General features: G+C 61.0%; 1 protein-coding gene across 1 annotated transcript; it reads left to right on the top strand.

The window, feature by feature from the left end:
• Positions 1 to 6,038: 6,038 nt before the first annotated feature.
• RHPN1 (rhophilin Rho GTPase binding protein 1) lies at positions 6,039 to 13,300 on the top strand (the record flags this gene model as incomplete). Its single annotated transcript, XM_066588908.1, has 7 exons — positions 6,039 to 6,167; positions 6,269 to 6,344; positions 6,990 to 7,067; positions 7,469 to 7,593; positions 10,284 to 10,450; positions 11,030 to 11,217; positions 13,144 to 13,300. Coding segments are annotated over 7 exons (920 nt in total), but the record flags the coding sequence as incomplete, so codon positions are not given.
• Between the last annotated feature and the right edge of the window lie 304 nt (positions 13,301 to 13,604).

The raw sequence follows: 13,604 nt of genomic DNA, 5'->3' as shown, positions 1-13,604 counted from the left end.
CGAGGCGAGGGGGAGAACGGGCCGGGCGAGGCGAGGGGGAGAACGGGCCGGGCGAGGCGAGGGGGAGAACGGGCCGGGCGAGGCGAGGGGGAGAACGGGCCGGGCGAGCGGAGAGGGGCGAGGGGGAGAAGGGGCGAGGCGAGCGGAGAGGGGCGAGGGGGAGAAGGGGCGAGGCGAGCGGAGAGGGGCGAGGGGGAGAAGGGGCGAGGCGAGCGGAGAGGGGCGAGGGGGAGAAGGGGCGAGGCGAGCGGAGAGGGGCGAGGGGGAGAAGGGGCGAGGCGAGCGGAGAGGGGCGAGGGGGAGAAGGGGCGAGGCGAGCGGAGAGGGGCGAGGGGGAGAAGGGGCGAGGGGGAGAAGGGGCGAGGCGAGCGGAGAGGGGCGAGGGGGAGAAGGGGCGAGGCGAGCGGAGAGGGGCGAGGGGGAGAAGGGGCGAGGCGAGCGGAGAGGGGCGAGGGGGAGAAGGGGCGAGGCGAGCGGAGAGGGGCGAGGGGGAGAACGGGCGAGGGGGAGAACGGGCGAGGCGAGGGGGAGAACGGGCGAGGGGGAGAACGGGCGAGGGGGAGAACGGGCGAGGCGAGCGGAGAGGGGCGAGGGGGAGAACGGGCGAGGGGGAGAACGGGCGAGGCGAGCGGAGAGGGGCGAGGGGGAGAACGGGCGAGGGGGAGAACGGGCGAGGCGAGCGGCGAGGGGGAGAACGGGCGAGGCGAGCGGAGAGGGGCGAGGGGGAGAACGGGCGAGGCGTGGGGCGAGGGGGAGAACGGGCGAGGCGTGGGGCGAGGGGGAGAACGGGCGAGGCGTGGGGCGAGGGGGAGAGCGGGCGAGGCGTGGGGCGAGGGGGAGAGCGGGCGAGGCGTGGGGCGAGGGTGAGAGCGGGCGAGGCGTGGGGCGAGGGGGAGAGCGGGCGAGGCGTGGGGCGAGGGGGAGAGCGGGCGAGGCGTGGGGCGAGGGGGAGAGCGGGCGAGGCGTGGGGCGAGGGGGAGAGCGGGCGAGGCGTGCGGAGGGGGGAGAGCGGGCGAGGCGTGCGGAGGGGGGCGAGGCGTGCGGAGGGGGGCGAGGGGGAGAGCGGGCGAGGCGTGCGGAGGGGGGCGAGGGGGAGAGCGGGTGAGGCAAGGGGGAGAGCGGGCGAGGCGTGCGGAGGGGGGCGAGTGGGAGAGCGGGCGAGGCGAGTGGGAGAGCGGGCGAGGCGTGCGGAGGGGGGCGAGGGGGAGAGCCGGCGAGGGGGAGAGCCGGCGAGGCGTGCGGAGGGGGGCGAGGGGGAGAGCGGGCGAGGCGTGGGGCGAGGCGTGGGGCGAGGGGGAGAGCGGGCGAGGCGTGGGGCGAGGGGGAGAGCGGGCGAGGCGTGGGGCGAGGGGGAGAGGCGTGCGGAGGGGGGAGAGGGGGCGAGGCGTGCGGAGGGGGGCGAGGGGGAGAGCGGGCGAGGCGTGCGGAGGGGGGCGAGGGGGAGAGCGGGCGAGGCGTGCGGAGGGGGGCGAGGGAGAGAGGGGGCGAGGCGTGCGGAGGGGGGAGAGGGGGCGAGGCGTGCGGAGGGGGGAGAGGGGGCGAGGCGTGCGGAGGGGGGAGAGGGGGCGAGGCGTGCGGAGGGGGGAGAGGGGGCGAGGCGTGCGGAGGGGGGTGAGGGGGAGAGCGGGCGAGGCGTGCGGAGGGGGAGAGCGTGCGGAGGGGGACGAGGGGGAGAGCGGGCGAGGCGTGCGGTGGGGGAGAGCGTGCGGAGGGGGGCGAGGGGGAGAGCGGGCAAGGCGTGCGGTGGGGGAGAGCGTGCGGAGGGGGGAGAGGGGGCGAGCGGACGAGGCGTGCGGAGGGGTGGCGAGCGGGTGAGGCGTGCAGAGGGGGGAGAGGGGGCGAGCGGGTGAGACGTGCAGAGGGGGGAGAGGGGGCGAGCGGGCGAGGCGTGCGGAGGGGGGCGAGCGGGCGAGGCGTGCGGAGGGGGGCGAGCGGGCGAGGCGTGCGGAGGGGGGCGAGCGGGCGAGGCGTGCGGAGGGGGCGAGCGGGCGAGGCGTGCGGAGGGGGGAGAGCGGGCGGGGCGTGCGGAGGGGGGAGAGCGGGCGGGGCGTGCGGAGGGGGGAGAGCGGGCGGGGCGTGCGGAGGGGGGAGAGCGGGCGGGGCGTGCGGAGGGGGGAGAGCGGGCGAGGCGTGCGGAGGGGGGCGAGGCGTGCGGAGGGGGGCGAGCGGGCGAGGCGTGCGGAGGGGGGCGAGCGGGCGAGGCGTGCGGAGGGGGGAGAGCGGGCGAGGCGTGCGGAGGGGGGAGAGCGGGCGGGGCGTGCGGAGGGGGGAGAGCGGGCGGGGCGTGCGGAGGGGGGAGAGCGGGCGGGGCGTGCGGAGGGGGGAGAGAGGGCGGGGCGTGCGGAGGGGGGGGGGAGGGGGAGAACGGGCGGGGCGTGCGGAGGGGGGGGAGGGGGAGAACGGGCGGGGCGTGCGGAGGGGGGGGAGGGGGAGAACGGGCGGGGCGTGCGGAGGGGGGGAGGGGGAGAACGGGCGGGGCGTGCGGAGGGGGGGGAGGGGGAGAACGGGCGGGGCGTGCGGAGGGGGGCGAGGGGGAGAACGGGCGGGGGGGGCGAGGGGGAGAACGGGCGGGGCGTGCGGAGGGGGGCGAGGGGGAGAACGGGCGGGGCGTGCGGAGGGGGGCAGAGCGGGCGGGGCGTGCGGAGGGGGGCAGAGCGGGCGGGGCGTGTGGAGGGGGGCGAGGGGGAGAACGGGGGAGGCGTGTGGAGAGGGGCGGGGGGGAGAACGGGGGAGGCGTGTGGAGAGGGGCAAGGGGGAGAACTGGGGAGGCGTGTAGAGTGCGGCAAGGGGGGGAGTACGGGGGAGGCGTGTGGAGAGCGGCAAGGGGGGGAGATCGGAGGAGGCGTGTGGAGAGGGGAGAACGTGAGAGGGGCAAGGGGGGGGAATGAGGGAGGCGTGTGGAGAGGGTCGGGGGGGGACGGAGGAAGAGTCTGAAGGGGAGCAGGAGGGGCGAACGGAGGAGGAGTCTGGAGGGGAGCAGGAGGGGCGAACGGAGGAGGAGTCTGGAGGGGAGCAGGAGAAGTGGGGACAGGAGACTGGAGAGGAGGAGAAGTAGCGGAAAACAGCAATCTGGAGAGGAGGACGACCAGGAGGGCTGGAACAGAGGAGTTTGAAGAGGAGGGGGGGGGGGGGGAGACAGAGAGATCTGAAGAGGAGAAGAGGGGGACAGAAGGAGGAGTCTGGAAGCAGCTAATCCCCCTCTCCATAAAGAACATATGCTTAGCAGAGTGTATGGAGGGCATGGAGAAATATATTTTTTGGCTGAACATAATCAGTAAGTCTGGAGGCTGTGTTGACCATCAGAGTCTGCTGGGACTAGTAGTGCTGCCCTTTTTTTCTTGCTATCAATGAACACTACAGCAAAATCCAGACGGATGCCATCATTAACCAGTGGGGTCCATGCCCTCCATACATGTATACACTCTAAGCATATGTTCTCTGTATCTGGCTAGCGGCTGATCCGCTGCAGCATTGTGGCTTCAGGTCTGGACAGAACCCATGACAGAGATGTGAACAGAGCCCATCATCCTCCTCCTCTCATAACTCCTCTCCATAATTCTTCTTACTCCCTTATATAACTCCGAGGTGACATTATTATCGCCCATAACCCCCGGTATAAGTCCCGCTGTGCGCTCCGTCACCAGCCGCTAATCCTCCCCGCAGCAGCAGCTCAGGACATGATCCGGGATAGTGATGCCTGGAAGTGACTGATGGGGGATGTGAGCCGTACAGCAACACACGGCGTCCGGACGGTCTGAACTACCAACTGTGGCTGTCGTCTGTGTGGACGCACAATCCTATTAACAGTGATTCACGTAACATCGGTAACGAGCGCCAATTGACGTGCCATATTGTTAGGGCGGCTTTGCACGGGTGTACGGGCTTTTGCACACGCTCCAGCGCAATGTTTGTGTGTCGTGATCGGGGTTTTTTTTCGTGTGTAACGACACATTTTACTGTACGTTCTGCAGGCGCGGGAGGTGTTCACTCGCACGCGGCGCACAATCTTGCCCGATTTAAATGGCTATTTAGTCTAATGACGTCCAGATGAGTTCTTTTTCCAGCGGAATTGCGCAGTGTTTCACACATCCTCTTGCATATTGCGTGTCCGTTTATGCCATCCCCCATAGACTTCTATCGGGACCTTTGTGGTGCAAATGCGCACAAAAGTAGCATATATTGTTTTGTTTTTTTTTCACGTGAGTGAAGTGCGCAAAATACAGGAATGTGTAGGAACCGATTTTACATTAATGGGTTCTATTCTCTGCATATTGCGCCTGCAGCCCGTGTAAACTGCCCTTAATTGGGCTCATTAAAAGGGCAGAGAGTCTCCCTGTGATTAGTGCCTGTGATGCTCGTCCGCCCGCTCTGCGGTGTCGTTACACTGTGTCCCCCCCCCTCATGCTGTGGCTGTTATTTCATATCTAACATAAAACATTCAGCAGCAGCGCGGAGGACAATGTGTCGGGCCGCCGTCTGTCACCGGCCATTGTGTGCCCAGATAACAGGGAAGTGACTAGTCTGTGGCCCCCACTCCTGCGTGATAGCCCATTGTGTCCGGCCCCAGATAATAGGACCGCAGCGCCATATCTGCAGCCCAGCAGCCGCAGGCTCCAGACTGATCAGTCCTCCTGTGATCTATGAGCGGGCTGATACATCTGTAATAGACACAGCTGGCTACTCAGGGGGTCACCTACAGGGGTCCTAGGCCGGTCTCACATGACCAGATTTGATTTCCTTTAGGCTGGGTTCACACGGGGCGTATTCCCGTCGGAAATCTCGCGGTTTGGCCGCAGCAAAAACCGCGAGATTTCCGCCGGGAGCGCGGCGGCTTTGAAGCATCCCGGACACTCGCTTTTCCGTTGCGGCCGGTGCGCTATAGAGGAGAGCACGGCCGTGACGAAAATAAAGAAAAAAGAAAAGTAAATAGACATGCTGCATCCTCTGAAACCGCGGCAAAAAAACTGTACTTGGCATGACCGCCTGTGAGATAAGCACCGTACATAGGGTCACCGGCCAGGCTCACAGCTGGAATCCGCTGCAGGCCTCCTGCATGCAGAACCCGACCCGGTCGTGTGAGCCCGGCCTTACACTTACAGCCCCCCCCATACTCCATATTATGCGGATTGCAGTGATTTCGGTATCCAGTCAGAACCCCACATATATGAGCGGATCCATCTGATATACATATATCAACCTTGCGGTCCCATTTCCGCTCCCCCCAGGCCCGCTCTATCAGCGTTTCGCTTCTCCCAGTCTTATACTGCATATCCAGATCTGCTTCATAATTCTGTTTCATCATCTCTTACGGTATACTTTATTCACATCCAGATCTGTTGGCAGCTCCTTTCCCAGCTCCTCGGCATTCCGCTTCCCCTGGCTCCTCGCCATTCCCCCTCCTCCTGCTCTTCCAGCTCCTCGGAGTTCCCCTTCCTCCGACTCCACCCACCTCCTTGCCTTCCCACTTCTCCTGCTTCCCCCACCTCCCCCTTCTCTCGATCTCCCATCTCCTCGCTGTTCTTCTCTTTCGCTACTCTGTCTCCTCGACGTTCCTCCCTCTCTGGCCACTCCGGCCCCTCGACGTTCCTCCCTCTCTGGCTACTCCGGCCCCTCGACGTTCCTCCCGCCCTGGCTGCTCCGGCCCCTCGACGTTCCTCCCGCCCTGGCTGCTCCGGCCCCTCGACGTTCCTCCCGCCCTGGCTGCTCCGGCCCCTCGACGTTCCTCCCGCCCTGGCTGCTCCGGCCCCTCGACGTTCCTCCCGCCCTGGCTGCTCCGGCCCCTCGACGTTCCTCCCGCCCTGGCTGCTCCGGCCCCTCGACGTTCCTCTCTCTCTTGGGTTTTGTGATGTCCCCTCTCCACACTATCTGCTGGATATTTCCCGCTCATCCTCTGCTCTTCCTGTCTTGGAACATGCATGTTATTCTTTACTTTCCGATAACTCAGCGCGGTTCCTGGGTATACGATTGTTATTGGCACTCACGTGACTTTCTAGCGCTGCTGTTCTGATGAGTTACCGTACGACCGTTTATTGTTGCAGGGCCACAACCAACCACAAGGTGAAGGAGACAGTGGCGCTGGAGCTCAGTTATGTCAACTCTAACCTGCAGCTTCTGAAGGAAGAGCTGGAGGAGCTGAACAGCTCGGTGGAGATCTACCAGAACGACAGGTAACGCTGCCGCCATGACCGCCGCCATCCGTTACTATGTGACATTCCTGGAGATGCAGAAAAGAGAGTCATCCTGAAACGTCACCTGATTTGTGTTTCAGTGAAGCGATCAGCGTCCCCATGATCCCGCTCGGCTTAAAGGAGACGAGAGATCTGGACCTGATGGACCCTCTGAAGGTGCGTCCTCCTTCCCTGCCACATGATGGTGTCACGTTGTCTTTTTCAATTTTCTTCTTGCATCCTTAATCTGCCCTTACACTGCATGTCTGCCTCGTGGTGGTCCAGCCTCTGCCTCGTGGTGGTCCAGCCTCTGCCTCGTGGTGGTCCAGCCCCTGCCTCGGGGTGGTCCAGCCCCTGCCTCGGGGTGGTCCAGCCCCTGCCTCGGGGTGGTCCAGCCCCTGCCTCGGGGTGGTCCAGCCCCTGCCTCGGGGTGGTCCAGCCCCTGCCTCGGGGTGGTCCAGCCCCTGCCTCGGGGTGGTCCAGCCCCTGCCTCGGGGTGGTCCAGCCCCTGCCTCGGGGTGGTCCAGCCCCTGCCTCGGGGTGGTCCAGCCTCTGTCTCGGGGTGGTCCAGCCTCTGCCACGTAGCGGTCCAGCCTCTGCCACGTAGCTTGAGTCTCGTGTAAACACTACATCTCCCACAATGCACTGCAGCAATTTCTCCTCCTTTCGTGTCTGCAGCGGGGGTGGGCGTTCTGCCCGGTGCCCTGCAGAGTATGAGGCCCACTGTGGGGCCCTTTACACGTACAGCGGTGCTATAAATGGCTTGTGAATTATGGGGGTCCCAATAGCCCCGTAATGTCTGACGTGTCCTCTCTCCACCAGGACTTCATTGCGGATCACTACGGTGAAGACGCCGCGCTATATGAGAAGGAGATAAATGAATTCATGGACCTGCGACAGGTGAGGATCAGCAAGGATCTTTGAAGACATTTCCATATAATACAGAGGTGCCTTTTGATTTACTTATTGTGTGCTGATCACAAGTTATATCATATCTCGTACTCCAGTCGCATCCAGAGCTGCAGTCACATTTTTGCTGTTTTACACTCTAGTCACATCCAAAGCTGCAGTTACAACTCTGTTCTCATATTATGTCTCATGCTCTAGTCTCCTCCAGATATGCAGTCACAATTTTACAGTTACATCAAGTCTCACACTCATGCACACTCACACTCTCTAGTCACAACCAAATCTGCAGTCACAGTTCCATCTATCTGTATTCCAGTCTCATCCAACGCTGCATTTACATTTCTGCTGTTGTATTATGTCTTGCACTCCAGTTTTGCCCTCTGTCTTCCCAGGCTATGAGGACCCCGAGTCGCAGTGAGGCCGGCCTGGAGCTCTTGATGGAATACTATAACCAGTTGTACTTCCTGGAACAGCGCTTCTTCCCTCCGCATCGCCCCCTGGGGGTCTTCTTCCACTGGTCAGTATCCCATCAGCCTTCAGGATCTGTCGAACACCCACCGATCCTGAGAGCCAGGTCATCCTAGGGTTGGACCAACTGATATTGACAGCCGGGTGCCGGGCCATCTTAGGGTGGACCCACCAATCCTGAGAGCCGGATGCTGGGTCATCCTGAGGTTGGACCCACCAATCCTGAGAGCCGGATGCTGGGTCATCCTGAGGTTGGACCCACCAATCCTGAGAGCCGGATGCTGGGTAATCCTGAGGTTGGACCCACCAATCCTGAGAGCCGGATGCTGGGTCATCCTGAGGTTGGACCCACCAATCCTGAGAGCCGGATGCTGGGTCATCCTGAGGTTGGACCCACCAATCCTGAGAGCCGGATGCTGGGTCATCCTGAGGTTGGACCCACCAATCCTGAGAGCCGGATGCTGGGTCATCCTGAGGTTGGACCCACCAATCCTGAGAGCCGGATGCTGGGTCATCCTGAGGTTGGACCCACCAATCCTGAGAGCCGGATGCTGGGTCATCCTGAGGTTGGACCCACCAATCCTGAGAGCCGGATGCTGGGTCATCCTGAGGTTGGACCCACCAATCCTGAGAGCCGGATGCTGGGTCATCCTGAGGTTGGACCCACCAATCCTGAGAGCCGGATGCTGGGTCATCCTGAGGTTGGACCCACCAATCCTGAGAGCCGGATGCTGGGTCATCCTGAGGTTGGACCCACCAATCCTGAGAGCCGGATGCTGGGTCATCCTGAGGTTGGACCCACCAATCCTGAGAGCCGGATGCTGGGTCATCCTGAGGTTGGACCCACCAATCCTGAGAGCCGGATGCTGGGTCATCCTGAGGTTGGACCCACCAATCCTGAGAGCCGGATGCTGGGTCATCCTGAGGTTGGACCCACCAATCCTGAGAGCCGGATGCTGGGTCATCCTGAGGTTGGACCCACCAATCCTGAGAGCCGGATGCTGGGTCATCCTGAGGTTGGACCCACCAATCCTGAGAGCCGGATGCTGGGTCATCCTGAGGTTGGACCCACCAATCCTGAGAGCCGGATGCTGGGTCATCCTGAGGTTGGACCCACCAATCCTGAGAGCCGGATGCTGGGTCATCCTGAGGTTGGACCCACCAATCCTGAGAGCCGGATGCTGGGTCATCCTGAGGTTGGACCCACCAATCCTGAGAGCCGGATGCTGGGTCATCCTGAGGTTGGACCCACCAATCCTGAGAGCCGGATGCTGGGTCATCCTGAGGTTGGACCCACCAATCCTGAGAGCCGGATGCTGGGTCATCCTGAGGTTGGACCCACCAATCCTGAGAGCCGGATGCTGGGTCATCCTGAGGTTGGACCCACCAATCCTGAGAGCCGGATGCTGGGTCATCCTGAGGTTGGACCCACCAATCCTGAGAGCCGGATGCTGGGTCATCCTGAGGTTGGACCCACCAATCCTGAGAGCCGGATGCTGGGTCATCCTGAGGTTGGACCCACCAATCCTGAGAGCCGGATGCTGGGTCATCCTGAGGTTGGACCCACCAATCCTGAGAGCCGGATGCCGGGTCATCCTGAGGTTGGACCCACCAATCCTGAGAGCCGGATGCCGGGTCATCCTGGGGTTGGACCCACCAATCCTGAGAGCCGGGTGCCGGGCCATCCTGGGGTTGTACCCACCAATCTCGAGAGTCGGGTGCCGGGTCATCCTGGGGTTGGACCCACCAATCTCAAGAGCCGGGTGCCGGGCCATCCTGTGGTTGGACCCACCAATCTCGAGAGCCCGGTGCGGGGTCATCCTGAGGTTGGACCCACCAATCCTGAGAGCCGGATGCTGGGTCATCCTGAGGTTGGACCCACCAATCCTGAGAGCCGGATGCTGGGTCATCCTGAGGTTGGACCCACCAATCCTGAGAGCCGGATGCTGGGTCATCCTGAGGTTGGACCCACCGATCCTGAGAGCCATGTAGCTGGCAGGACCTTCAGTGTGTTTACCTCCGATCATCAAGATTATTGGGGCCAGTGATAAAACACTTCTTCTCATAGACCGTATTTTATTACATGTTTCATCTGTAATGTTTTATTCTCATTTGTACTTTAATCTATTTTCCTGTTATTAATAATTAGAAGTTCATAATAAATTCAACAGTTTAAAGTTTTAGAAGAAAACTATAATATTTTGTATTGATTGTTGCTTTATTAACCCCCGACCTGTTTTGTTTTTATACAGCATTTAAAAAAGTCGATATATCGAAATATTGATAGTTTTCCACCGATATTTTACAATAATCGATAGTTTGCTCAGCGATAGTCGATACTATCGATATTTTCGTGTCGATGTCCCAACCTTAGGTTGGACCCACCAATCCTAAGAGTTGGGTGCCGGGCCAGCCTGGGGTTGGGCCCACCAATCCTGAGAGTTGGGTGCCGGGCCAGCCTGGGGTTGGGCCCACCAATCCTGAGAGTTGGGTGCCGGGCCAGCCTGGGGTTGGGCCCACCAATCCTGAGAGTTGGGTGCCGGGCCAGCCTGGGGTTGGGCCCACCAATCCTAAGAGTTGGGTGCCGGGCCAGCCTGGGGTTGGGCCCACCAATCCTGAGAGTTGGGTGGCGAGTCATCCTGGGGTTGGTCTACCGCAGCTCCAGCTGGTGCACAGATTAGTGAGGACATTGAAGAATCCCATTGAGTTCCATAAATCACATTTTCTATTTTCTGCCAGGTACGACTCTTTGACGGGCGTTCCCTCCTGCCAGCGGGCTCTGGCTTTCGAGAAGGGAAGTGTGCTGTTTAATATGGGAGCCCTGTACACCCAGATTGGGGCCAGACAGGATCGTCAGTCACTGCAAGGAGTAAAAACAGCCATTGATGCTTTTCAGAAGGCAGCAGGTGCGTGGTCAGATGGTGTAAAAGGCGGCAGGTGTGTGTGGTCACGTGATATAAAAGGCGGCAGGTGTGTGGGTAAATGGTATAAAAGGTGGCAGGTGTGTGATCACATGGCATAACAGGTGGCAGGTACGTGGTCACACCGTATAAAAGATGTCAGGAACACGGTATTAAAGGTGGCAGGTGTGTGGTCACGTGGTATGAAAGGCACACGTTGTGGGATATAAAAGGTGGAAGGTGCATGGTCATAAAGTATGAAAGGCAGCAGCTATGGGGTATTAACGGTGGCAAGTGCGTGGTCACATGATGTAAAAGGCGGTAGGTGAGTGATCACATGGTATACAAGGTGGCAGGTACTTGCTATAAAAGGCAGCAGTTGCGTGGTCATATGTTATAGAAGGCAGCAGGTGTGTGACCAGATGGTATAAAAGGTGGCAGTACGTGGTCACGGGTGTCACTGATGCGGCATCTTACACACATTGCTTCAGTGCTGGGTCCTCTGTGGGTGTGGGGTCTCCACACAACAACGTGGTCACATGACTGTACTTTGCCTTTCTGAGGTTGTTTCTTGTCACCTTCCAGGATGCTTCAATTTCTTAAAAGAGAACTTCTCCAACGCCCCTAGCCTGGACATGAGCGCGGCGTCTCTGAACATGCTGGTGCGGCTCATGGTGGCGCAGGTCCAGGAGGGCGTCTTCGAGAAGTTTGTTTTGGAGAACACACAGAACAACTTTATCACCAATTTACAGATGGCGCAGGAAGCGGCCAGGGTGAGTGCCCCCCACTCGCGGATCTGTGTGCACCTTTTATGGGTGCCCCCACGATCTTATCATATTGACCATGACTGGTCAGAGTGTTGCCTACTAGTGGCCCCCTCTGCTCAGGGTGTTGCCTACTAGTGGCCCCCTCTGCTCAGGGTGTTGCCTACTAGTGGCCCCCTCTGCTCAGAGTGTTGCCTACTAGTGGCCCCCTCTGCTCAGGGTGTTGCCTACTAGTGGCCCCCTCTGCTCAGGGTGTTGCCTACTAGTGGCCCCCTCTGCTCAGGGTGTTGCCTACTAGTGGCCCCCTCTGCTCAGGGTGTTGCCTACTAGTGGCCCCCTCTGCTCAGGGTGTTGCCTACTAGTGGCCCCCTCTGCTCAGGGTGTTGCCTACTAGTGGCCCCCTCTGCTCAGGGTGTTGCCTACTAGTGGCCCCCTCTGCTCAGGGTGTTGCCTACTAGTGGCCCCCTCTGCTCAGGGTGTTGCCTACTAGTGGCCCCCTCTGCTCAGGGTGTTGCCTACTAGTGGCCCCCTCTGCTCAGGGTGTTGCCTACTAGTGGCCCCCTCTGCTCAGGGTGTTGCCTACTAGTGGCCCCCTCTGCTCAGGGTGTTGCCTACTAGTGGCCCCCTCTGCTCAGGGTGTTGCCTACTAGTGGCCCCCTCTGCTCAGGGTGTTGCCTACTAGTGGCCCCCTCTGCTCAGGGTGTTGCCTACTAGTGGCCCCCTCTGCTCAGGGTGTTGCCTACTAGTGGCCCCCTCTGCTCAGGGTGTTGCCTACTAGTGGCCCCCTCTGCTCAGGGTGTTGCCTACTAGTGGCCCCCTCTGCTCAGGGTGTTGCCTACTAGTGGCCCCCTCTGCTCAGGGTGTTGCCTACTAGTGGCCCCCTCTGCTCAGGGTGTTGCCTACTAGTGGCCCCCTCTGCTCAGGGTGTTGCCTACTAGTGGCCCCCTCTGCTCAGGGTGTTGCCTACTAGTGGCCCCCTCTGCTCAGGGTGTTGCCTACTAGTGGCCCCCTCTGCTCAGGGTGTTGCCTACTAGTGGCCCCCTCTGCTCAGGGTGTTGCCTACTAGTGGCCCCCTCTGCTCAGGGTGTTGCCTACTAGTGGCCCCCTCTGCTCAGGGTGTTGCCTACTAGTGGCCCCCTCTGCTCAGGGTGTTGCCTACTAGTGGCCCCCTCTGCTCAGGGTGTTGCCTACTAGTGGCCCCCTCTGCTCAGGGTGTTGCCTACTAGTGGCCCCCTCTGCTCAGGGTGTTGCCTACTAGTGGCCCCCTCTGCTCAGGGTGTTGCCTACTAGTGGCCCCCTCTGCTCAGGGTGTTGCCTACTAGTGGCCCCCTCTGCTCAGGGTGTTGCCTACTAGTGGCCCCCTCTGCTCAGGGTGTTGCCTACTAGTGGCCCCCTCTGCTCAGGGTGTTGCCTACTAGTGGCCCCCTCTGCTCAGGGTGTTGCCTACTAGTGGCCCCCTCTGCTCAGGGTGTTGCCTACTAGTGGCCCCCTCTGCTCAGGGTGTTGCCTACTAGTGGCCCCCTCTGCTCAGGGTGTTGCCTACTAGTGGCCCCCCCTGCTCAGGGTGTTGCCTACTAGTGGCCCCCCCTGCTCAGGGTGTTGCCTACTAGTGGCCCCCCCTGCTCAGGGTGTTGCCTACTAGTGGCCCCCCCTGCTCAGGGTCTTGCCTACTAGTGGCCCCCCCTGCTCAGGGTCTTGCCTACTAGTGGCCCCCCCTGCTCAGGGTCTTGCCTACTAGTGGCCCCCCCTGCTCAGGGTCTTGCCTACTAGTGGCCCCCCCTGCTCAGGGTCTTGCCTACTAGTGGCCCCCCCTGCTCTGGGTCTTGCCTACTAGTGGCCCCCTCTGCTCAGGGTCTACTCTGTCTTTGTGCCCACCCTTCCTCAGTGTCTTTGTGACCGCTTCCAATCAAGGTCTCCTCTCCTGCTTCTCTCCAGGTAGAAGACGTGTATACGCTGGTATACAGAACCATGATGCACCCGCCCGTTAAAGACTATGTTCCTTTCTCCTGGACAACGATGGTTCGTGTAAAGGCCGAACATTTCAAAGCTCTTTCCCATTACCACGCTGCCAACGCCCTGTGCGACTTCTCCAGTGAGTACCTATAGACTCTCCTGTACAACTATTCACCTTGCACTACACATGTTGCAGCGATCTACATGTTTATGGGGGTTTCACATACCCTACCTGGACATAGAGTTACAGGATAAAATCCTCCCCGCCTGCAGCCACCACTAGAGGGAGCTCAGGAGATTATTGTGTACTGAAACTATAATTCAGCCACCACTAGGAAGAGCTCAGAAGATCACTGTACACAGTATGTACCACCACCACTAGGGGGAGCTCAGGAGATTAGTATATACTAGAGCTGTCTTGTAGCCACCACTAGGAAGGGCTC

This window comes from Eleutherodactylus coqui, unplaced genomic scaffold (genome assembly GCF_035609145.1).
Source record: "Eleutherodactylus coqui strain aEleCoq1 unplaced genomic scaffold, aEleCoq1.hap1 HAP1_SCAFFOLD_963, whole genome shotgun sequence".
NCBI lineage: Eukaryota > Metazoa > Chordata > Amphibia > Anura > Eleutherodactylidae > Eleutherodactylus > Eleutherodactylus coqui.
Note: the sequence above shows the minus strand (reverse complement) of the source record. Positions and strands in the feature narration are given on the sequence as shown.